Source organism: Xiphophorus maculatus, chromosome 12 (assembly GCF_002775205.1).
Source record: "Xiphophorus maculatus strain JP 163 A chromosome 12, X_maculatus-5.0-male, whole genome shotgun sequence".
Taxonomy (NCBI): domain Eukaryota; kingdom Metazoa; phylum Chordata; class Actinopteri; order Cyprinodontiformes; family Poeciliidae; genus Xiphophorus; species Xiphophorus maculatus.
In genome coordinates this window covers 24,214,557-24,240,148 of record NC_036454.1, presented here as the reverse complement: position 1 = coordinate 24,240,148, position 25,592 = coordinate 24,214,557, and the positions used below count along the sequence as shown (strand labels likewise).

Sequence of the window (25,592 nt, the reverse complement as noted above, 5' to 3'; positions counted from 1 at the left end):
CAACCTAGACGGGGGGCCTCACTCTCATCAAGCGCAGTGGGATCCAGACCACTTACCTACCTTTCAATGTCCGCACATGCTTCAAAGTGGGACTGACAAGTTATGTAGCAGCAGTTATCCCATTACGCATAGCTTCAACGAGTAAGACAGACTCAGCAGAAGCAGTTCGCTTAGAGTTAGGAGGTTTAAAAAACATAAGGGTTGGTTTGGTAACCTGCTCCTTCCTTCTAAAATTCACTCCTTTTGTATTGGAGGTAACGCTGAAGCTTCCTGATGGTAAATTCATATAAAGTTTCCTAATTGTTTCATTCTTTCCTGGCAGAGGTATACGGTTTCATTATTGTCTTCCCTGGAGAATTGTTGGCAGCGCTGAAAGAAATGAGGGTGACTTCCATAAGACGTCAATTAATGGTATGGTAAATAAAACATTTTCACATGACAAACCCAAGACTGAGAGTCAAAGATGCAACAAAGTTAAAACAGATGGCTACAGTAGAGTCAACATGAAGTTATCGAACATGCAGTATGTTGTTTTAGTGTGCTTTTGATGTCCCGTGTCGGTAAAAAGCTTTTGCTAATGTCCTACTGTAGTGCAATTAAGCTGCCATGAATAAAACACTTAGTAGCTGAAAAGTGAGACTTTAAGCTTTAAGGGAGACCAGGATCACCACAGAGCGCTTATGAAGCAAATGCCTGAATACATATTTGCCATATGAACTGACATAAGAGCAGGATGTGCAGGGATAAGCCTTGGCTTCAGCCTACTCCTTTTTCTGGTATGTTATGGGTTTATAAAGTAGCATTTTGTTTTGTTTTCTGTGTGTAATGTTGATAATTTACCAAAATAAAGTGAAAATGAACTGAAACTGAACATTACAATCCCTGGTTTCACATTGTGTGGCCCATGTGTTATATCAGTTTATCTCTCTGTTAGTCTTAGACTGCATCCTCTGGTTTCCTGTGCTCTCCTTTATATTTGTATTTTTTTAACCTATATCTTGACTTCAGACATGGGAATCAATAAAACTGTTATGAGCCAAAGTCCGGAATAAAAAAATGTGAACATCATCATATAACATATAAACGCGTGAAGGAACTCCTGAGTAATTAGAGCACCATATCCTAAGGTGGGTTTGTGGTTTTAAGCAACTTTTCAAATAGAAATCTAATCAAACAGACACATTGTTCTTGGTGAATGTTCTTTTCAGAAAAGGAGGAGCGAATAAAAGCTTCTCCTCAAACCCTCCCCTCTCAGTCCCACTATAACAAAAAAAAAAAAAAAAGGAAAGCCAAGATAATGAGGCCGGGTGGGAACATGTAAAGTGGAGGTGTATTGACGGGCCGTGTAAGCCGGCCTAATCCTCCTTCACAGCATTTGTTGTGTCATTAGAGCTGTTTACGTTGCGGGTGCTGTGACATGGGGCCTATTCACTCCCGTAGCCGTCAGCCACAACCTCTGCAGAGATCCAGTGTTGTAAGTCGGGGCCGCTAGAAGCCACAATGGACTTTTAAAAGTGGAAGAACCACAAACAGACCTTAAGAGAGGATACACGAAAATTTTGATAAGATCCAGAGAAGGGGAGAGGTAAATAAAACGCACACAAAAAAACACTTTAGAAATGTCCCCAGCAGCTTTATTTTTGTGCAAATTTCAAAGATTTTCTTTGCCGCTCATGTTCCACAGATGGCTACATAATTAGATATGTAATGTCATTGTCTTTTTCGCATGATGTGAAAGAAATCAAGTGGCCAATGTTTCCTTTAGCAAAGCCTACTTACAGGATTTCTCTGTATTCTTACAGAACCTGCTGGGATGAACCTGTTTAAATCTAAGACTTGAGGGAACAATTTATGCTATGCAGCTATTATTGAGCTATACAAGAGAAGCTATTATTAGTTATTGTGCATTAAACATGTTTAAAAACAGAAATTAAAACAAACTAAAACAGTGCGATTTTGGAACTTTAACTTCCAAGTAAGTCTGGTCATTCAAGTTTCTTTCTGAAAGCTGACTTTCTTATTGAGTCTGGTCAAATAAATAAAACTAGATGGCACCATGCAGTGTGTAAGGCAGATGTTTCCTACAAGTGTGAGTTGTACTCTGACACTTGTGGGAATTTACAACATAAGGGTTGACAATGTATGGTTTACGACCCACGAAAAAAGCCCTTTGCTTAAGAGCTAAATTACACTTTTATTCTCTTTCTCAAGACAAACTACAATCACGTTTTGTTTTAGCTAACACATTACGGGATGTCTGTGTATGCACTCAGGGTTTATGCAGTTACTTTATGTTCTGTGTATCTGTGTCGTACCTTACAGTGGTGATGCGAGGTAGCAGAGATTAAAGAGCAGACATCTGTAAACCATACAACACAGGAGAATATATATATATATATATATATATATATATATATATATATATATATATATATATATAGACAGTACAGTATAAGAAAATAAACTAACACTATTGCTTTTGGCTGTAGCTCTTATTGCTGACGTATAACAATATGAAACTGGCTCAGTTGATAATAAGCTTTGATTATATTTCCCTTTAATTTAAGCTACTATGAAACTTTCAGTATATTTTATGTCTCTACCAAACACAATAAACCATCTTCCATCAAGCTATGAGTACTTCCATCATATTTAAGATGTACACTGTATCCCGAAGGTTCACCACCTAACTACGCTTTTTAAGACTATTTGAGATATGTTCAAAACAAAATAAATAAAACATAAGGCCATCTCTGGCTGTGAAATATGACAAAACAGCAGTCAGTCACAGAGTGGTTAAAGGAAAGCATTTTTTCTCCATTAAAGAATGGCTGATACTTATTTAAGACTGTTGATATATGAAATAACTTTACTAATCTTGATTTACGACTCTACAAAGTTTGTTTCCTTAATATTCGTAGTCGAGCTCCAATGGTCCATTATTAATGTACCTGGACTTGCCCTAAATGTAAACGTTTAAGACGGATCTCATTTGGGCTGCTCTTTGAGCTGATTCTCCCTGAGAGCGCCGGTGAAGGTGGCCGTCCACACGTGCAGGGCCGTTCCAGCCGACAGGGTGAGGAAGAAGAGGAAGGCCACTTGGAAACCACACCAGTCCACCACTCCGCCGGCCAAAGCGCTGAACATCAGCTTCCCCAGAACCTCCAGAGTCGCCAGGAAACTGTAGTGGGTGGCCTAGAAGAAGAGTGAAGAGTGAGCGACAAACACGGGCAAAAGATTACATTTTCTACTCAATGCGTCTACTTTAACATTCTGTTAGAGGTGAGGATTTAACATTAACTACTAAAAATCAGTAGAGTGTGCTTCTTCGTAAAAAAGAAACAATTACTGCAGACGTGACGAAAAGGTGAATCTGAAATGTTCAGGGGAAAAAAACACCAAAAGATGAAAAGAAGTGACTTAAAAATCCAGGAAAAAAAGAAGAAAACTCACAATTTTCATCCCATTATTTTGCTTTGTCACTCAACAGAACATTTTAGAGCTCTTTTGTTAGGAAAATCGTTATCCTAAAAATTTTCATCTTAACTACTTTCAATTGGTGAAACAAGAAAATGTTACGTTTTGGTGTGGACATGTGTATTTACTTCTTCACCAGACATTCAACCTCATATCATCAATCAGGGTTTAAATGTATTTGTTTTCTTCAGGCCGTCACATCTGTGTTTGGCTCCAAGCAAACATCCTGTACCATGTTCACAAATCCAGTACTAATCAACTGGAGGTAAATTTTACTTTCTATGCTCCTCAGCAATGGAACAAACTCCCTGAAAACTTGCGGTGCACAGAAACTGACTGAAAACATTATTGTTTGCACCAGTTTAATATAAAGGTCAAAAATTGCTTTATCTGGATTTTTTCAAGTCTTGGCATTTAATTTGTTTCAAATTTACATTTCAACCTCTCTGTTTATGTCATGTTTAATATATTTGACCTTTTTTGGTTCAAATGTGATTCTCTTACGTAATTTTCAAGTAAAGCACTTCGGATGACTTTTTGTATAAATTGCACTATACAAATAAATCACTTTCATTCAATCATTTACAGTCTGTGGCTTCCTCTCTGATACATGCCTCCTTGTTAAGATGTCAATTATGAATTACATGTGGCTTTTCTCTACATTGATCCAACTTCCTTCGACAGATTTCTTACAGTTTACTCACAAAAATTCACTCTGGGTTGTATAGTTTTGCATTTTCAGTCAGATGTTTCTTCAGATTCGTTGCAAGACTGACTGCTACCAGAGATTCTGGAGATATTTGAATAAGATGAGTTCCTCATTTAGACTGTATGCAAAAGTTAAAACTGATAAACACATCAACAATCACATCATCTAAACAAAAGATTTAATGTGAAGAAGCCCTCACTGTCATAAATCTAACTAAAAAATATTTTAACTTGCTAAATTCTTTTGCAGTTCAAAAACTTGAAAAGTAGAGATATCACATTTTATCTTTTTCCAAACACTCAACACACCTTGCATTGTGACACTGTCTGTAGAACAATGTTTGGAAATAAGCCAAAGATAACCTGAAAAACTACAAAGAGCAATTTTTAATTTCTGATTTTGTTTATTAAAGAAAAAAAATCTATCTAAACATGACTGGATGTATTGAGCCACAACAGGTCTGGTTATTGACCTGCACTTTCAAAAAATAACTTAGAAAGAGCCTGCTTACCAAGCTGGACTAGGCTACGGCTTTGTTTTCGCAAAAAAGCTGACTGGAAGGTGCCGGTATTTTCAAATGTTGACTGGCAAAAAGTTTCAAGTTTAGACGGCACTGTGTCAATGAGTAGACGAGACTGCCAAAACGCCTCACCCTGCAGCTGCGCTATCACACCTGTGAAATACTTCAAACCTCTGTGGGAGATGTTCCCAAAGGTTCCTCTCTAGGAGACTCCAATCTCTGTTGATGTGTAAATAAGCGGCAACAAATATGTTACGGTGTCTCTGAAAACAGCGCCTAAAATACCTTAAAAAGCAACACATCGTGCCCCTAGACGTGAAATTATAAGAATCACAGTCAATGACGTCTGGAGGCTTGGAAAAGATCACAGAGAATCGCAGTTAGTCAATATCCACAAAACAGAAAAGAGTGGCGAACCAGCTTACCAAAATGACTCCCAGAGAGCATCAGTGACTCATCCAGAATATCAAGTATGTATTTTCATATCACTGTACATTATGGCATTTATATCTGATGAAACAGGGTAGCTGAAGGACTCGGATATAATAATTAAACTAAACAGAGTCGACATGTTAATGTTGGAGCAACTGGTATTTTACTTGAATCTGACTAAACAATGTTCTTGTTGCTTCCAAATGTGAGAATCTACGGTTTTGTCGGCCAGGCTCAGAAGCTCGGCGCCCAGAGCGACTTTGCCGGCAGACTGTGGCAGCGCTCCGATGCAGAGATCTCTGAGAGCCTGCGTGACCAAAGCTAAGTGGAGTGTCTTTATTCTGAGCAACTTGTTTAACAGATTCGGTTTCTTTCTCCTGGGTATCCTTAGCAAGCACTCACACTATCAGCTTTCTGTTACTGGATAGCACTACTTTCAATAACACGTTCATGCTACACACATCGAGCTCAGACAAGCTAATGCGTTCCTGTTCTGGGCACGTAGATTCACAAACTGAACAGGTAAAAAGCAAAGTTACCTGCCCCCATATCCCTCAGACCTAACTGTAGCTCTGATCAGCACATTTTTGTCTTCGTTTACTGCCGTTTATCTGAATTTGTTTTACGACACCTGCTCAGCAGGTGTCTCTTCTTTTATTCTCGTTTCACACGCGAGGAGCCACAGCAATGCGAGTTATAATTTGTCACCCTCAGAGATTGACTGAGTGACGGTTGCTTGAACAGCGATCACCTTCAGGCGGTGATGGCCCAGTTACGGCAGGGACAAAAGGAGAAACAGCAAAGTCGAGAAATCAAGAGAGGAGAACAAGATGCTGGGAGTCAGAAAAAAAAGAGCATTTCGTCCGAAATGAAGAAAAGAAAACTTAGTCGGGTAGCTGGAGGCAGAAATCCGCCAGAAGAAGGAAGTAATAAACAGAAATTGGGTTTGGGATTCATTTTGAGATTTCACAGGTGGAAACCGCTGGTGAGAAGAGGCAGGTAGAGCTGGGAATAGGTGTGGCACAGTCCTTTTCTGACAACCCCGAAAGGAAATTACTTCACATTACAAAACAGCACAGAAAGCCAAGTCAGATGAGAAAAAAACAAGAACGCGGCCTTTATTTCTAGCACATAAAAAGATTTGTTAAGCCACAGGATATGATCTAACGCTGCCGAATAACACGATAACGACCAGAAACAAAACAACGAGAGGAAGACAGAGTGAATGAAGTCTTTGTTACCTGTATGCTTTCCTCGGCCCTCTGAGTGCAATGCATCATGGTAGTGAAGGTGAGCGTGGTGATGAGACCACCCAGGAAGTGCTGAACGCTCATGCTCAGGACTGCCATTCCTGCAAAAGCAAACACGTGCAGGCAAAGTGGATCGTAATCAGCCACAAAACATCTGCATCCCAAAAAAAAGGTGCTTTTCCTGACAGGGAAAAGGCTGAATTACTGTGTTTTCTACATCTTTACTTCTCATACTTATTCTATGTAGATGTCAAAGTGAAGAAATAAAGCAGGAGGAAAAAGGTAAGCAGCTGAGGAGTAAAGTCTACCCCCCGAAATCACACACACACACACACACACACACATCTCCAAAACACATGTAGTGTTATCCTCTGAGGGGAAGTGGCAGAGCAATGTTAGTGGGGAAACACAGAGGAACCACAGAGCCTATCTGTCTCTGCTCCCACGAACACTGAATTATTCACTCAAGACGCCGGAGTTTTTGCAGAATAAGACTCTTCAGTCAGCGATGCAAAGCTGCTGGAGTCACACAGATACTCCGCCTGATCAGACTGGAAGAGTGGGAAGCAGAGTGTTATCATGTAATATTGAAAATCTGAAACAGAATGTTTTTCTGTTTTCTTTCTCTTTCTTTCCCCTCTCCCCTTTAACTTTTCTGAAATCTTTGTCGGGTTTTGGAACGGAGGCGGGATGGCGGGCCTCGACTTTCAGTGTGAGAGCCTTGATAGGAAAGACGAAGTCTTTGGCAAAGATAAACGGCAGAGAAGTGAATGCTAAACACCGCTAGACTGGCAGCACAATGAAATCGAATGTGCCATTTGTGTCAATGTCCACAATATAATATATAATACACATTCACATTTGAATTTCAGCACTCATTTGTTTAGGTCACACAATATGATAGTGTGGCCATTGAAGGTCTCTGTAGTTTTTATTTACTTTCACCGAGTTTTGAAAAAGTCTTTGCATCCTTACAAATGTCTTTTTTTATTTTTTTGTCACACTTAAATGGATAAGATCATCAAAGTATTTTTTTTTATTTAGGCAAAGATAATTAACTAAATACAATTCACAGTTTTCAATGATTAGTTAATTTATGGGGAGAAAAAGTATCTAAACCGACCTGGTCTTAAGTGAAAAAGTAAACATTCCCATTATTAAATTAATATGATCTTTTGATATACAGTACAGACCAAAAGTTTGGACACACCTTTCTAATTCAATGGGTTTTCTTTATTTTCATGACCATTTATAAGGCAAGAAATCCCACTTATTAACCTGACAGGGCAGGTTGACCTATGAAGTGAAAACCATTTCAGGTGACTACCTCTTGAAGCTCATCAAGAAAATGCAGAGTGTGTGCAAAGCAGTAATCACAGCAAAAGGTTGCTACTTTGAAGAAACTAGAATAAAAGGGGTATTTTCAGTTGTTTTACACTTTTTTGTTCAGTGCATATTTCCACATGTGTTATTCATAGTTTTGATGCCTTCAGTGTGAATCTACAATGTCAATAGTCATGAAAATATAGGAAACTCATTGAATTAAAAGGTGTGTCCAAACTTTTGGTCTGTACTGTATATATATACAATATGTTGTGCTTTTCACATAATCATGTGATATTTTTATATATTGTACTTTGCTGTTTTTACTTGTTTGTATTTTTGCTTCATTGGGAGGTTCCTATCTCTGATCTGTTTTTAATTTGAAGCAGTTAAACTATTCTGAATATGAATGGGACTATCCAAATGAACCTCGTCTTGCCCAATTCATTTTTGAAATGTGGTTAAAATAATTTTAAGTGAACAGAAAGATGTTAAACTAACTTATTTACCACAAACCTCAGATCTCATTTTTTAAGCTACTGGAGCAGTTTTCTTTCTCCTTTGATTGTGTACAATCATAAGAGGTGGGGTTCGGAGGGCCTTGGCAACAGTAATAGTTTTCTGCCTGTTTTTCATCCCAGGGATTTTCTGGATGAGCCATGACAACTTTGAAACTATATCTTGTTTGGAAATATTGTCTGTTTTGATTTCCATCCAGTTTCTCACCTTTCATGAGCGGCGATGGTTCCAGTACAGTGAGCAAAGAACTCTGGAAGACCATGCTGACGGTACGCAACACAAACACCCGTCGCATCATCGCCCCGATGCTGAGGAGAAACAAGCAACAACACAAATTTCAGGAAGACGGATTTAAGAGCTAGAAGTGCATCGGCGAGCAACATGATGTGTACGCCACGACGCCTCGGGGTTCGTAGCATTACATTTAAACACCTTATTGTATCTCATACAATTACACTAACACACATTCATGGACACACACACACACACATTTACATGTCAGCAAGCGCATAAGTAAACAAGTCCCCAGACACTAATTGATTCCCTGTTAGTGCAAAGAAATCATCCCCCTGTGGGTTTGATTCGTGACGTAATCAATAACCTAAGGAGATCCTCAGCGTGAGAGAGATAATTAATCACTGTTAACATACATACAAACACACAGACACACACATTTGGGCACTCACACTGTTGATGTGACAACAGGGATTAACAGTGCCAATCACTCAGAGGATACCTGCCACTCAAAAGGACTGTGTGTGTTTGTTTATGCTTTTTCTGCATGTAATTATTTATGTGTAAAAAAGATTGTGAGGAAGAACGGCCTGTCACGCAAAGCAGAATATTTAATTCAAGACGGTAAGTGAAGCGTCTACGCCAAACTTACCACTCTACTCCTTTCCATGGAGATCCACCGAGACGTGGCTCATTTTTAGATTGATCGGCGATACTTAAAATGACAGCAAACCTTGCTTGATACAGTCATATTCAATAAATTAGAATATGTGTTCAGACAAGGCTGGTTTGTCAGATTAAAAGTACTTTTTGAAAACAACAACCTTTAAGAAGGTATTAAATTTCCTTTTCATTCATATTTTTGTGGAAAATCATTAGAATTAACACAAATACACTATTTTCTCCACTGCACTCCCTCTCTCCACTCTCAGCCCCGCCTCCACCTACATCCTGACTGGAAAACCAAGCCTGCACCATTCACATGCTAAAGACATTCCTCTTTTTGCTTCTTCTTTACCTCCTTTCTCAATGATAGTTGAGAAGCTTTCTCAAGAGATGCTAAAGTGTGTGCCTGTGCGCTAGAGAGAGAGTGTGTGTGTGTGAGAAAGAAAACCCGCCTGGCTGCCACCTTACACAGGCCAGGCCCAGATAAGAATAGGTTTGTTCTCAGGTTGCTGCTGGTGGTTCTAAAGAGCGTCCCTGACTGACCACTCAGCCGTTTCTGATGGTGGAGTGGATAAACGTTCCAACTGGGCTTTTAGACGTGGGACACAACCTGCTGGACAACCTCGCCTCTGTGTGCTAATGCGGGGGTGAGAAGAAGAGGTGAGGAAGGAAAAGTGTTCATCTGGCACAGGGTGGTACGGAAAACTAAATGGTATAGATGAACTTTTAAAGACTTATTGGCACATAAGTCTTTACTAGTATTTTCAAATATTGAAAAATACAAATAAAGTAAAAGTAAAAAAAAAAAGATTTTCGGGTCATTACATGTTGTGTGGAAAACAAATTTTACCTTTAATAATTAGCTACACCACCAGGTTATTTTATTCAATCTTTAAAGTGAGTAGAACCAAGAGGTTTCTGCAGTAGCAAAAGGGCAGTTTAATACTAATAATGAGCATTTAGATCTGTGGTAACAAAGCTAAAGCAGAAAATCAGCAAAAATATATTTAAAAGCCTTTGGTGCACTGGTCCTTTGGACAGCAACAACAGGAGAAACAGAGGAGAAACGTGTAGCAGTGTGTTAGTCATGACCTAGCAGTTCTGTGTACAGAAGCAAGTCTTTCCGGAATAAATTAATTTACAAAGAAATTTCTGCCTTTAACTCTGTTATGTCCCATAGAAAGTACTCCCAGTCTAGTGCTTTTGTTTTAATCTGTTTTCTTCTTCTTAGCCTATTTATTGTGAGTCTATTTTAGCCGGATATTTATTTAAGTTAAAAGAAAGTTGCTCCCCTCCACTGTCACTACACGCTCGCTCTGGGTGAGAGATTGCTGCAGCATCAATGGCTCAATGCAATCGGCACTAAAAGATTGCAGAAATTTTGACTCTAGATTATGTAATATTGCAGGGTTTCATAATTTAGATCCAAGTAGGCACTAGATGACAATCTGACTATATGTTTGGATTGTATCAGGATAAATGTGATTGTTTTGATCTGCATTTGTACTAAACGTGACTCCATATAATTACATATGAATTCAAAATGCTATTTATTCAGTTCTGTGTCCAGCTGTGAGCTGCCTTGAGGGGTAATTCATTGTGAATTGTTCAACACAAATAAACTGAATGGAGATTAATTAGATGTTTGATTTCTATAAACAATGCACCATAAAGTATAGCGACATGTTTGGAGACAGAATAGTTAGAAATGCAACACACTAAGAATTTTCTGGCCTTATTTATAAAGAACAATAAGCATCAACCTATCAATATTTCACCAATTTTTACAAATGTATCAAGTCATTTGCTGTATGCTGTATAAGAGCTCAGCAGACACATTTATCTCATACATAAAAACAAATTACAGCTGAGGGTATTGAATGAGGCCGTTTTGAGGTCATTTCTCATTTCAAAAGACATCTTGGTGGGTTCAAGCTTAGATAAAATAAAATCCACAAAATACCTCTGTATCTTTGGAAGAATGACACAATAAGATGACATAGCTCCAAGTGTTTTCTGCCTTTAGTGGTGTGTGAACCGTTTATTCCCTGTACAAGTGAGATGGAGACAGCGCGAAGGATCAAAAGGCAAAGTATCACAATGACATCTTTTCAAAGCACTTTAGCCCTTAGAAAAGTTTGGCCTTTGGAGGTTTCCTCTTTGTTTATTAGTGTTCCTTCACGAAGGGAAAGAACCAAACAGGCTGACATCAGAGAGAGAGAGAGCAGAGAACAAAGGTCTGGGCAAGCTAGCATACACATACAATACTGACACAGATACGGGCAGGTGGGATAAAAAGACACCACAAGTCGACATTAACCAGAGAAACACAGAACATTTGCTGCCAAGTGATCACCTGATGCAATTTGATGTGAAACTGGAAAAACAGCAAACAAGCTTCACTTTAAAAGAAGGAACATCTGGATATATTGTTGGAATTAAAACAATGTAAAGACTCCTACCTCTGTAATATCATTGCATATCTGTGTTTCAAGTGTATATTGTGATTCGCAGTACTCTGCATCAGGTCTGTCATGATAACAAGTTTTGCTGGAAGATAAATTGTCCCAGAAGTTGTTGCGATAAACACTAATACTCTTGCTTTGAGGCCATTTTCAAGCAATATACTGATAATGGCATAATAATGCAAGACCACATTCTCAAATATCAATAAACTTTAACTTTTAATGAACATTTAACACTGGAACTGGAAGACAATATAAATATAAAGCTAGATAAACTGATCAAAATCTAGATTAACAGAAGGAATAGATAAATTCTCATTTTAATTTAAAAAGGCTTTAAATGTTGAGTGTGTCATCAGAGTTAGCAAACCAACTGAGAGGTTTCAGTTCCTCACAGCCTTCACAGCATAATAAGTCAGTCTAACAACTTAGCATTTGTGGGGAAATCTAATACCTACATTCAGCTACATCTATATTGTCTCTGCAAACTGAGGGGTGTGCGTGCGCGTGCGTGTGTGTGTTTATGCGTATTCTGCGTGCACCTGAGTGTGTGTAAAGGATTTGCTGTTCATGCTGTTCTCACACCACACGCCACACAGGGGGTCCCTGAGCTCTCAAACAAGGCAATGTTTACTTAAATTACCGTACACACCCCGAGAGAGAGAAAGAGAGAGAGAGAAAGGTACAAACACACACACGCATTAGCACGTACGTACACACAAGCCAATAGAGTGAAGCAACAGTGATGAAGAAATGTTAAAGGGGAAATCTGCATGATGAATAAGGTGAGGAAGAAGGTAAAGATGATTACAATATCTTACATGATGAGAGCGCAGCATACACACTTTTTATCATATTGAATATTTTTAGCATGGTTGCTGTTGTTTTGGATATTTTATCTCCACCAGAACTTTTATGTTTTTGTCACTACGCCCTACAAATTAGCTGATGCTGAAGGTCATTTATAATGTCGTCCAAGCGTCTTAAATCAACAGTGCATAATTTGACAATCAACAGCGGTTTCTCACTGCCGATGACGACTACCTGAACTGGGCGAGCAGCAGGCCTCCGAGGGATGAGCCACAGATGGAGAAGCCCATAGCGACGACGCCGTTCCAGAAGCCGAGCTCTCTGGCTGTCATGTGGTGATCCAGGAGGAAAAGAGGAAACATGGTCACAGCACCCTGCTCACCTGGAAAAAGAAAAGGACACATGGGAAAGAGGCACAAAAAGTGAGATGAGAGACTGAAAAGAGGAAAATCAGAACAAGACAGCAGTTCAAGCTTGAAGCTTATTGGTGAGAAAATCTGTCTTTTCAGGTTAATATCAGAAAAAAACTTCAACTTTATCTATCGCTGCTCTCCGAAAGTGATTTAGATGTAATACATTCAAATGTTTCTAAATGGTCCCTCAGTCTGGATCATCACAGTCATGGAAAAGACTGCTGATTTGACACCGACATCCTCCATAAGGAGGGAGAGCCACAAAACGTCATTGCTAAAGAAACTGGTTGCACGCAGAGCATTGTATCAACTCTCTATATTCATAAAGAGTTGAGTAGAAAGAAAAAGTGTGGAAAGAAAAGGAACAACAGCAACAGGGACAACTGCAGCCTTGAGAGGATTGTCAAGCAAAATATCATTAAGTATTTAAATGGTAAATAGTCAAAGTGTCTAAATCATTAAACTCCATATGTATGGAGTAATAAAACACGCCAGACCCAATGATGCAGCTGACCTGAAGGCTGCTAAGAAACCTGGACCTCACCACAGCAGTGCTGCAGACTGATCGCCTCCATGCCACGCCGCATTGTTACAGTAATTTAAATGGAGGCCCAACCAAGAACTGAATGTACACAAATAAAAACATTTTTCAGAAGCTTTACCTTTCTGTTTAAAATATCCCTTATTTATTGATCTTATGTAACATTTTGATTTCCTGAGAGTTTTTATTTCCTTTAATAATTAAAATTACAAAAAGTGATAGCAAGAAATATTTCACTCTCTGTGTAAGGAATAGGTTTCACTTTTTGAAATAAGTGACAAAAAATTTTTTATTTTGTTTTTGTTTCTCACGAAACAAGCCGACTTTTCATCGACAATAAAAATATCAAAGTCGAACGCAGTGAGGAGGTTGGAGCAAGCTGTTTAGCCTGCAAACCCGAAGAACACACTTTTTCCGGAGATGACGGCTGCAGGTTTAAACGAAGCGCATCGATGTGCCGCGTACCTAGGCCTATTCCTGGAAAGTGTCAATAATAGATGCCCGACAAGAAAAAGAATACCCTCAGTCACTTTATCAAAAAGGGGCCTAGCACTTTTCCTAAAGCTCAAAAGAGAAAACACAACAAAAAAACACAGAAACTTCCACAGATGAAACAGACCTCACAAAGACCTTTCAGTCAAAATAAAAAGTTTCTGTCAGACAGTACGACTTTCTTCTGTGTGGCGTTGAGTGTGGGGGTAATGTTCTGTGGAACATTACAGTAAAATATTCAGTGGTGCCGACTACACAGTGTTATTATATTAATGGAGACTGACTTCAGAAAGACAGTGGGACCAAGGAGCTGCATGAGTGACAGCTTGGCTCCCAGACTGCTGTCAAAGACGACGCAACACAACCGACGACTCACTCACTCAGTCAGCCAGGAGACAAACAAAAATAGAGAAAGAGACGGGGAAACAAAGACAGATGAAACAGACTCCCAGTGATTGGGAGTGCAGCAGCAGAATTAGAGTGTCACCGCTGTAACAATGGTGTGACAACCTTCGTGAAACCTGGGGAGGAAACGTGGATTCTCTCTGTAGCAAACGCTCGTCTCTCACTTCTGTCACTCATGTGTTACCGCTGGCAGATTACACATGCTCAACATACAGACGGGACTGACTGTGCCATGAAGTTTGTCATAAATGTTAATTTAACCAATCAGATAGGACATTCGCCTTCCGACAGACGAGTGTGTTTTGGTTTTCGTCTTTGAGATGAAGTCGGAGAGAAAAGAGAAAACACTGCAGGTTCACAATGATCTTTCTCATCACAGCAGATCTAAAGAACAGAGTGGAGTGAGTAGAATACGCAAAATAAATAAATGAATAAAAAGATTGACATAATACTAGCCCTCTTGTATTTTATTGGCTGAAAATGAATCATACGTGATCTACCCGAGCACCAACAAACACCTCTCCCAAATACGCTGACAAGAAGAGAATTTAAAGGAAAAGGAAGATTAAGAGAAACAAAATGACTTCCTCATCCTTATGCATTTTGATAACACATTATCTCAGTAAATGTTACAAATGTTGCAAAAAGCAAACATTCACTGCTTTCAGCCTAAATGTAAGGATTTGTCCCAAAATTTTAATATCTATTGCATGTGTGGTGCTTTTTAAAGAATCACTACCAACTAAAAACTCAAAAATCTGATCTCTTTCAATACAGTGAATACACCATATTAGGCGCCATCATTTCTTGTTCGACATGCATCAGTGTGTCATGAGGTGTGGTGTGGATGAGTCGTGAGGCAGACGCGATGGAACCAGGTTAGATGAATAATAATGATTTAATGACAAAAAAGCCAACACAAAGTCCAAAACGAGGCAGCACTGCAGAGCGGAGACCAGGGCTCAACACAGGTAGCACTAGCTATACGGAGGCAGGAACCACAGAGAGACAGCACGCACAAACGAGACAAGACAAGGACCAGACAAGGACGCAGACACACAGGTGGCATTAAATACACAGAGGGTAATCACAGAAACGAGACACACCTGGGAATGATCAAGGGGAGAACAGGACAACACGGAGACACAGAAAACTCTAAATAAACACAGAAAAACACAGATCCTGACACAGTGTTGCTGAGACTCAACATGAGCAATTTTTAGTATCAATGCTTAGAAAAGTAAGAAAGTAGATATTTGAAGGTAAACTGTATTTTCTGCTACATGTTGGGACATGTCTAAGTCTTACTTAGGCTGCAGGAGAGCGAGAAAGAGCAAGATTATTTTATCCTTCTGAGCTTTCCATCTCTCAGACTTCATGAAGACATGAAGTCTGCTGTTTTAGTAATAGTAATGACTAATCTGAGATGCAAAAGTCGATTTAAATCTGAAGTAGGAATCTTTTACAAAAATATTTTACATATCTGTTAAAACAGTCACTGTGTGCTGACAGTATAATATGATACAGATAATCTGAGAAAAAATTTAACTACTCCTGTGGTCCTGATCTGCAGAAGCCCATTGTTCTGCTTCGCTCTCATTGGTTGTTCAGAAACAACCAATGAGAGCCAAGAGGAATGTCTTAACAGAGGAATATCACACTTGTGTACACGCTGCTCACGTCCTCCGCCACTCGCAACATACAAGTTCAAGATTGCTGGTCTGCTGCAGCTGTACTAATGGTGGAGAAATAACCTGCAGGACAACAGTTTATCCGCCACCATCGGTGGCCATGCCTACTCGTCTGCGCATTTACAGCTCCTTCCTCTTATGTAAGGAAAGCAAACATGTAAAAAATATTTTTTTTTTAAATAAAAGTTACCAACTGCATCTTCAATATTTTGACTCTGTTAATAAAGTAAACATGATGTGATTCTTCATTGTCTGTTGTTTAGTTCAAAGTTCTGTATGTTCAACTAATAATTTCTTTACACATGGAGTATTGGTTGGAAATATAGACAAATATGAACAAGTACATTATCCCATTAACTATTCTCCAAGCGAGAGTTGTCTATTTTAGCAGGGACTCTATTATATTAAGTAAATAGAAAAACGGTGAAGAAGAAGGAAGGGGAAAAGACATCAGAAATCGGAATAAAAAGGGAATCAGTGAGAAGAGGCTCACACAAAAAAATGAAAGAGATTAATGAGGCAGAAACAGCAATAGGTCAATAAGGAAAAAAAGAACTAATAGGAGAAAACCGATGCAGCAAACGAGCATCATACAATCACGAACAGGAAGACACAAACAGAACATGACGCAAGTGAGAAGATAGCACTCAGCGATGAAGATGGCTGCAGACAGAGAAGCAGGAGGAGGAGGGGAAGCTGAACAGAGACATTGTTAGGAGGTTAGTGAAGAGGAAACAGAAGAGGGATGGCAGGCTCAAAGAAAACTGTGTTTACAGACAGCACAGTCAGACAAAACTATTTACCGTTAAAAGAGCGACAAGCATTAGGAAGGGGGTGTTTTGTTGATCCTGGTTATTTAAAAAGCTTGTAAGCACACAAATATATTTAATAACATTTTCTAAACTTTTGCAACAACAATGCAGGGTTCCGATAATGACATTTTTAAATGAGACTAAACTCCCAATTACTGTTGTTGGTCAATTGTTTGTGATTTATTGTCAGCTGCCAAACAATTTCTGAAAACAAATCACCTGCTACCATGTGCATGGCTTGCAAAACTGTGCTTAGGTTGTGTGTTTTGCTGTAACAAATCTGTGTTTCTAACAAACTAAATGTTCCTCACCAGGTACAATAATATTTCTGTAAACTGCTGTGCCTGTAAACATCTTCTGAAAGTTTTTAATTTACTGAAGCCTCAACCAGATCATCTTTATTTTACCGTAACTTATAATTTAGGGGGTTTTCAAACCTATACATGTCTGGGCGTGCCGTGGTGACGTAGTGGTTAGCGTGACCCATATTTGGAGGCCTTGAGTCCTCGACGCGGCCGTCGCGGGTTCAACTCCTGGACCCGACGATATTTGCCGCATGTCTTCCCCCCTCTCCTTCCCCGTTTAATGTCAGCCCACTGTCATATAAGGGACACTAGAGCCCACAAAAGACCCCTGGAGGGTACAAAAAAAAAACCTATACATGTCATGGACTTTCTATATTTTTTTAATGTAGTGTCAGATTAGGCTCGTCCAGCCGTTAATGCCTAATCTAAAATGTGTCTGAGCATCAGAGACAAAACAGTCCTGAGTGGGACATCCCAAAGTAAAACACTTTTCAGTCCTTGGCTTTAATAACAAAACAAAAATAAGTTGTTGAGCTAAAAAAAAAATAAATAAATAAAACATGAAAGGAAAATAAATTCTAATTAAAATTTCCATTGTTTTTCAATGCCAAAAAGTTAACTTAAAAGCACTTCTTAATAGCAAAAAAGAAAATATGTAAACATAATAACTTTACATCTATTTTACTGACTACTGTCGTCAGTCATACTTCTGACTTCTGAAGTACGACTTCAGAAGTCTTACTTCATCGATTTTACACAGATTGATGTAAAATCGATCTGTGTCTGTCCACTGGCGGCACAAAAAAAGGATGGAGTGAGCAATTTTGCTACAAAGATGATCCTTGAAGCAAACGAGGGTAAGCTCATTGAACATAAACAGAGCCAGGTGGGACCAACTGGACAAGAGTTTAAATGGAATGTGACCTATAAAACATTTTGACAGCTACAGGTAAAACATGCACTGATTTCTAAGTTTAAATTCAAATTCAAAAATCCCACATGAAAATGAAGTGCTATAACTCATCCAATGTTCGTCAAAGAGTTGTGCATGCTGATGGCAACAAGGACCTCCTGTAGTGGTTTGTATTACAGAAGGACAATTCATCTTTTTCCAGTTGAGAACCATGGCCTCAAAGTTAGAGGATCTCTCATCCCAGCCACTTTGAGCTCAGCTACAAACCGCTCCAGTGCACACTAAAGTCTCTGCAGCTGCACCTTAAGATCCTGTCCATGAACACCACAAACAGGATCAGTGACAAGGGGCAGCCCAGGCTGTCTCCTTCCAAACTGGGAACAAGCTTGAATACAGACACAGCTCTTGCTTCAGGCATACAAGGATCAGATAGCAATTAAAAGCCACCCAGATACCCCTTCCTACGCTATCGAGCACCTGGATAGGTGGACTGGTCCCCATTTCCCCTTTCTAAATTGTCAAAGGGTTTTCAATAAGGCCAACTGAATATCTCTCTCTATAACCTCTTCAAATTTTTCCCTTATAGAAGTTTTTGCTTCTGCAACCAAAGACAAATCAGTCCTCCTGGCCACCCAGTACATGTCAGCTGCTGCATTAATCCCCAAGAACAACCAAAAGTGTGAAAAGTGTTATTGTATAATTGTTAGTCATAACACATCGCTACATACTTCCACACTCTGATCAGGTGCATGTAGCGCCACACATAGCCTAAAAAAACAGTTTGACCAGCTATTGTATGTCTTAGAAATATACTGATATCTCTTTGCCAACACAGTATCTGGCAAGCTAATACATACACAAGTGATTTTAGGGTAATGCATTCGATGGGTACGTTCAGGCACATGGGTTTAAGGTTGAAGCCATGTGTAGGTGTGTATATACGTGCAAAGGAGTTCCTATGGAGTGGAGCTGGGAAATAAAAAGTTTAAGACGATCGTGCGAGGTCGGCGAAGACCTGACCTTCCTGTGACAGCTTAAAGAAAAGAGATGTCAGAGCCGGGGAGATCACCGAGGACACACAGTCACCATGCAGAACAAAATTAGAACTCTCCGCCAACAACAGGGTAAATGAAGGCAGCTTCATACAGTCTACATGTATGAGGACAATGCAGCATGCACGTACACAAACAGAAGGTCCACAGGGATACACACGAACCTGTTCAGCTCCTCAGGTTCACTAGGGACGGCATAAAACCTGCCTATATGGAATTTCACAGTGCCTAATGCATATTAGTCTTTTGTCACACACTTGGACACAAGGAGTTCTTTATGGCACTGAGAACTCAAGAACATGCAGACCAGAACATAAGGCATCAGCGATTACTGATGAAGGAAAACATAAAACATGTAGGGAAGAGGGTCCAGTTGAACAGGATTGGTATTTCCTGGTTTGGGAATGACACAAATGAATTTTTAAAGCTTTGTTGCTTTTAGGATTTATCACTATTTCTGACCTGGCATCGTACAGCATAAGGACGAAAAAAGATGTCCAAAAGTGATCAAAGTGTGTTTCACAGTTTGATGGAGCACCAAGCATTTTTGAGTCAATCCAACATTTGCCTACATTGTGTAATATTGTGTATTATCATGACAGATTGGACATGGTAGGTGAACACACTAACCTAAACCTGAAGACATTTAAAGTGATCATGTAAATTAACAAGGCTAAGTTTGTTTACTTCTATTGCAGTTCTGCTCTCTGCCTTACTGGAGGAGCCATGTGGTGACTGTTTATTAATTCATCCTCTTCTCCAGTCTTCACTCCAAGACTCTGTTAGGTTTTTCTCTATTGAAATACCTCAACTTTAACTTAAATGGTTCTCCAACTTAGTCAGATGTTCAGTTCTGGTTAGAACTAGAGTGGGTATTTTTCACATTCTGGTTCCTGTGCATGCTGCATCAACTTTAAATGGTCCAGATGTTATCTTTTCAATGTGAAATGTGACAATAATGTATTTAAACTAAAATGTACTTTATGAGCATCTCAGTTATAGTTATTATAATTATTAAAATATATTAAAAAGTTTGTGGTGCTTCTAGACTAACACACATTAAGATCACCCACAACTTCCAGTGCTCTCTCACCATTGCCATTTATAATTCCTACTGGAAGTCCAAAATGCTGATCATCAAGTGAATTAAGAGTAACTGGGGCATTTTCTATCCCAACTTCATCAAATGAAGACAAGCTGACGGCAACTGGCTAGTGCAGGGGTGGGCAATCCTGGTCCTCGAGGGCCGGTGTCCTGCAACTCTTAAATATCTCCTTGGTCCAACACACTTGAATCCAACAGCTGAATCACCTCCCAAGTGCAGTCAAGTTCTCCAGAGTCCTGCTAATGACCTCATTATTTCACTCAGGTACGTTGAAGTGGAGATACATCTATAAGTTGCAGGAGACCGGCCCTTGAGGCCTGGAGTTGCCCATTTCTGGAATAGTGGCAGTCATTTCAACAATATTGTGATGCTTTAATATCTTTAAATCTTGTACAACAAGATCTCGTTACACCCCACATAAACACAGATATAGTGTGAAACTGCGTTATTTTAACTGAATGTTATTGTACCTTGAGAATCTTATACCTCTCCATGTCTACCACGTTTTGGGAAAGCATGGTTGATGAGATTTTGGAAAAGTATTTGCAACTCCAGGCCTTCATTGTTCGCCTCTACCCTGGCTCATTTCCCATTTTTCCTGGGCGACCTCCCTCCCCCTCTCTCCCCCTTGTCTGTCGGCCTACCCAGACAGTTCACCCACCAAGCTGGTGGCCTCAGATGGCACAAGGGTCACCGTTTAGACACGAGGCAGCAAATGATTGGCCACAGAGTTGGAAGCAGAGCAAACTCAGAGTTCATTAGTGGTAGATGAGGGAGAAGGGGTTTTTGTGCTTGTATATGCGTGTTATTATGAGAGGTGTTTGGGGGCGAGGGGGACTGTTCAGACAGACAGATTACTGGTCTCACACAAACATATCCACATACCCCCTTGAACAAAAACAATACTGTCTCACATAGGCCACACATTTAAGATTCATCTAAACTATAAGATACATATATAGATTGGACTGGGATGCAAATATAGCAGGCATTGAAATAGCAAAAAGGGGAAATTCTGTAATGTGATGACTGCAAAGAAGGAAACCAATATATACACTGACAATGCTAAAGTTGATAACTGTTGTATTCTTGAGCAACAACGATGTGTTGTGTGCCTTCATGTGTGAGCTCATGGATCAGAGAGAGTGTTGCATTGGGGGGGTGGAGGGCTGCTCCTAGACAGATTAGGGGGTCCAGCCAGTCTTCATATTTTGTCTAGCAGTGTCGTCTGCAGGGGATTATCCGATTACTGAGCCAACCTCAACACTAAAAAAAAAAAAAAAAAGAAAAGAAAAAACAGACACCCTCATGTACACTGTTAAAAAAAACAAAGCTGTATGCATCCATACCCCATACACAGGAAAGAACTGTGCAAATCTGAGGAGACAATTAGATTCCCACCACCCACTTGCACACATACATGTAAGTACACATCAGCAAAGATGCATGGTTTCCTCTATTTCAGCTTCTTAACGCCACAGACACAAAGACGCTCTAATCCTCACATAATCCCCTTCTGCTACCAAAAACCAAACTCTGGTCATATTAACTCTCGCTACCAAACACTCGAGCTTAACTTCTACGGGACCACCTTAGATTTCAACTTTCTATTGTTGACGACAAGTTAGCAAACTGAAAGGAGCTCATGGCGCTTTGTGGAGTCACTTTCTGTGCTCATTCTGAGTACCAGAAGCTGCTTCGTCTGACCAGAGTCTGTATTTCTTAGTGTTCTCACAGGAGACAGAACAAACTGGCTTGCAACAATTACTTCCACACACTTCAGCAATACACTGGTGGCTCTGTTTGGTTGTTAGTGAAACACCAACAGTGACATCTAGTGGTGATCTAGAGGTCTCAGTCAGCAACACCAATCAAGATAAAATAACCAAAACCACAAATTTGTTAGTCTCACCTTCAAACAGAAAATGAGGAAAAACAGATTGAGTTAAATATTAGATTGCTCCATCAAATTTGTTTCTGTCTTTCAACTTGTTGGTGGGCTTTGTGATCATATATACATAATTATACGAGCTTAAAGAGGGTAAATCAATTTCCTTTCTCAGTTCTTGATGCATTTCTGAACACAGGATTCTCATAATTCATTTCAAAATGCTGTATATTTTCGAGACGCAAATTTCCAGGTTTTTAGTTTCAGTTTTAGGTCCAACTCTAAAATACAAATGTAGATGTTCCTCAGGTTTTACATGACACGTATGCAAAAACCACGGATGGATTTGTGGAACCATAGATGTATAGACAGGTGGGTGGAAAGTTCAATGGACTGATGGAAATACTGAAGAATAGATGAATGCAAGTACATTTTCAGTACAATAAAATTAAAATGTGATGTTGGAACAACTTTTTTCAGAAATCTGAATATTTATTATAATAAATAACCTGATTATTTAGTTTAAGGAAACCTTCTGAATAGTTCGAACAGTGGCTGGGGAACGATGGCTTTGGGGTTCCCAATCGAAACTGGTAACATGTTTTATGTCTTTATGCAATGGTTACTCAGTTTGTGTGTTTCTTATCAGGTCTTTTCTTCACATGTTAAAGTTGATATAATCAAAGTGAATACCTTGTGGGTCTTCACAATATGTTGAATAAAACAGTAGTTTCCTCAGATTTATTGTAACAGGTACAACTGCAGTAAAAAAAAAAAAATGTTTTACAGGCGTCACCGTAGTAAGAAATACTGGAATAGAAAAGGAAAATTTCACTTTAAACTTTTGATATTATGATAAAAACAAAGAGAAGAAAAGTTACTACCAATTGTCATTGTGAGACTGATTGAATAAGTATAGCTATATTATTTCTTCAATATTTACTTAGGAGCTTTCCAAAATTAACACAGAGGTCTCCTCGGGTCAAATTTCTAGCTGGGGAAGAAAAATCCAAAATGGCTGACTGGAATTGACTAGTAAAAACAAAGTCAAGTAGCACATCTAATTATTTTCCATAAATTAAACATCTTTCTCGGATAATCCAATCTTTTTTGTCAACATGTTGAAAGATTGTTCTAAATATGAAAATGGAGAGCCTGCATCTGCTAGTAGTAGTCAGCCTTGTCGTCAAGCTTATCAGTTAAATCCTACTGGTTTTAAAACTTGGAAAGGGCTGGTTGTAGAGAATTCACCATAAATTACCACCAGCACTGGTTAGGCCACTGAACTCGCTTTTTGAGCGGCTTCTGATGCAGCCAAGTTAAAGGTGCATTGTTATGTCAAACTCTGTTTTATGTCAATCAATCAAGCAATCAATTTTAGCTATAAAGCACCCTTCGTGTTGGAGGCAGTTTGCTGGAAACACATAATAAAGGGTATTTCTGAACTGGGTTTGAACCATCCAGGGTCACAGTCTGCAGGTGCAAATACCAGAGTTGTGACGTAAACTGAAACTGGGGGGATACTCCCTTTTGCTCCAAACTTTGTAAGAGGGCTGGTGGATATTAAAAGAGATGTACCCTCATCTTTTCTTCACTTCCCTGGACTAGCCAGCGGAGTCATTGCTATATTCTTTGCTTAATTTCTTAATAAAACAATAATCAAAATTTAATTTTGATTCGTTTTTAAATGACTCAGTGTTTCACCTTAAGTAAGACGTATTTATTTCCTTAACAGCATGAATAACATAGTGAAATAATGACACTCTGGTAATTTCATTGCAATAAGTTTAAGCAGCAGAACACACTGTATGCACACATCCGTTGCTATGTAAAGTTTTGCTTGTTAAAACAGGAAACACATTTGCATAGTGATTAGACTTACCAAGTTTGTATGTGAGCACATACAAGATTGTCCAAGGTGTGCCGGGCACTGCCATCAGCTTCCTCCATACCCTCCACGGCCTCATAGCCTCGGCTCCCTGCCCCCCCCTCCTGCTGCCATCTGCCTGCTTTATGCTCTCATCGTCCAGCACAGGGGCCCCCCACACAAACAGAGCCACGCCTGCATACACAAATGTCAGGAGCATAAACATCCAGCTCCATCCAGCCACATCAATCACAGCTAGGAGCCCACCACCGGCAAACACTGATCCAGCCTTGTATCCCACAACCTGGGCCGTATTGCCCAGTCCGAGCTCCCCGCGTCCTTTCAACAGCCCAACGGCAGCCCCGTCTACAGCAATATCTTGAACAGAGGCGAAGGTGTTCATGGCCAGCAGAGTCCCCGCCACACCCCAGATGTGTGCTTCTGGAGCCAGGGCAGCACTGGAGAGGCATGTCAACGCCAGCCCAGACACCGTCCCCACCAGCCAGCGACGTTTGGTTCCCACTCGGTCCACCAAAGGGGCCCACAGTACCTTCAGCACCCAGGGAAAGTAGAGGATCTTGGTGAAACCAATGCGTGTGAGAGAATGGCCGGCTCCACGTAGGTACACAGGAAGCAGAGAAGACTGGAGACCATAGGGAATACCCTGGACAAAGTACAGCAGGCCCAGGAAGACGAGTTTGTCATTCATGATCTACTTCCAAAAGTGATTCTGGGGTGAAGCAGACTCTGAACTGGTCCATGGGTCAGTATTCACATTAAAGGGTGTGTTTCGAGCGAACTGCAACTTTTTTGACCTGAAACAGGAGAAACAAAGATGGAAAGATCAAGGTTAGTCAAGGTGAACTCGGTCTGTATGATGTATTAGGGGGCTAAGTCCTTCCAGCAGCCTTATAAGGTTGGCTGCTCACCGCTGTTTTACTGCTTCTCTGCACAGCTCAGTTACGTCTAGTAACGTTACCCCGCCGGCTTCCTTAAAGCCAAACACCCTTTTGCTCATTCAGTATCACAATTAAACATGCGTTTTAATCATTTAATGTGCATCATCACAACACACGCAGAGTGACATTTCTAAATAGACCTTTGACAAACTGCTGTGACTCGGTTAGCGGGCTAGATCTGCACCGGGTTAACTCTTTAAAACACGTTTATATGACGTGTCAGCATTAGTGAAGGCGCTGTTGTAACAAAAAAAGTAATGAAGAGCAGCTCTGCGGCTGCTATAGGAGGCACTTTCACACATACAGAGAGAAGCGCTGGGTCTTGCAGCTTGAGTTAGCCGCTGGGTGTCCTCCGCTTGTTTACAGCGCTGGGCTGGGTCCTGAGGTTGCCAGGTACTAGCTTCCAGAACGGCCATCCCCCTTCTGCGGATAACCAGCCGGACAGGCTTTGTTTCTTCTTCTCTGAAGTTTCACCGCAGCCGGCATTATTCACATTACAATACTGCCATCTCATGGATTTAGACCAGCATGAAAAAAACTACAACTGCTTCAAGCAGAGCATTTTTCAACATCCAGTTATTACACCACGCAATCTTTTAAATCTCAGTGGGACATACATGGTTTAATAAAGGTTACATACATGCATGTAGGCTTATTCCTTGGCCTAAACAAAGTTTTGCTATAAGATAAAACTATGCTTTTATATTGTGTAACTAATAAACCATGAAGTTCAGGTTTCTGAGA

At 39.9% G+C, this 25,592-nt stretch overlaps 1 protein-coding gene across 1 annotated transcript; it reads right to left on the bottom strand.

Annotated features, from left to right (window-relative positions):
* Positions 1–1,627: 1,627 nt before the first annotated feature.
* On the bottom strand, positions 1,628–25,287 carry mfsd3 (major facilitator superfamily domain containing 3). Its single transcript, XM_005804379.3, has 6 exons — positions 25,153–25,287; positions 23,905–24,704; positions 12,640–12,787; positions 8,438–8,538; positions 6,380–6,489; positions 1,628–3,195 (listed from the first exon to the last, which is right to left on the bottom strand). The coding sequence occupies exons 2-6, from the start codon at positions 24,596–24,598 to the stop codon at positions 2,989–2,991; spliced, it is 1,260 nt and encodes a 419-aa protein (XP_005804436.1). The 5' UTR covers positions 24,599–24,704; positions 25,153–25,287; the 3' UTR covers positions 1,628–2,988.
* Between the last annotated feature and the right edge of the window lie 305 nt (positions 25,288–25,592).

Bases quoted from the DNA above. Each gene is read 5' to 3' on its own strand.
- mfsd3 (XM_005804379.3), bottom strand. From the start codon at position 24,598: ATGAATGACAAACTCGTCTTCCTGGGCCTGCTGTACTTTGTCCAGGGT. The intron at 8,539-12,639 runs GTAGTCGTCATC...GTTTCTCCTCAG, and splicing joins CTGCTGCTCGCCCAGTTCAG to CATCGGGGCGATGATGCGAC. The intron at 6,490-8,437 runs GTGAGAAACTGG...TTGCTTTTGCAG, and splicing joins ACCATCGCCGCTCATGAAAG to GAATGGCAGTCCTGAGCATG.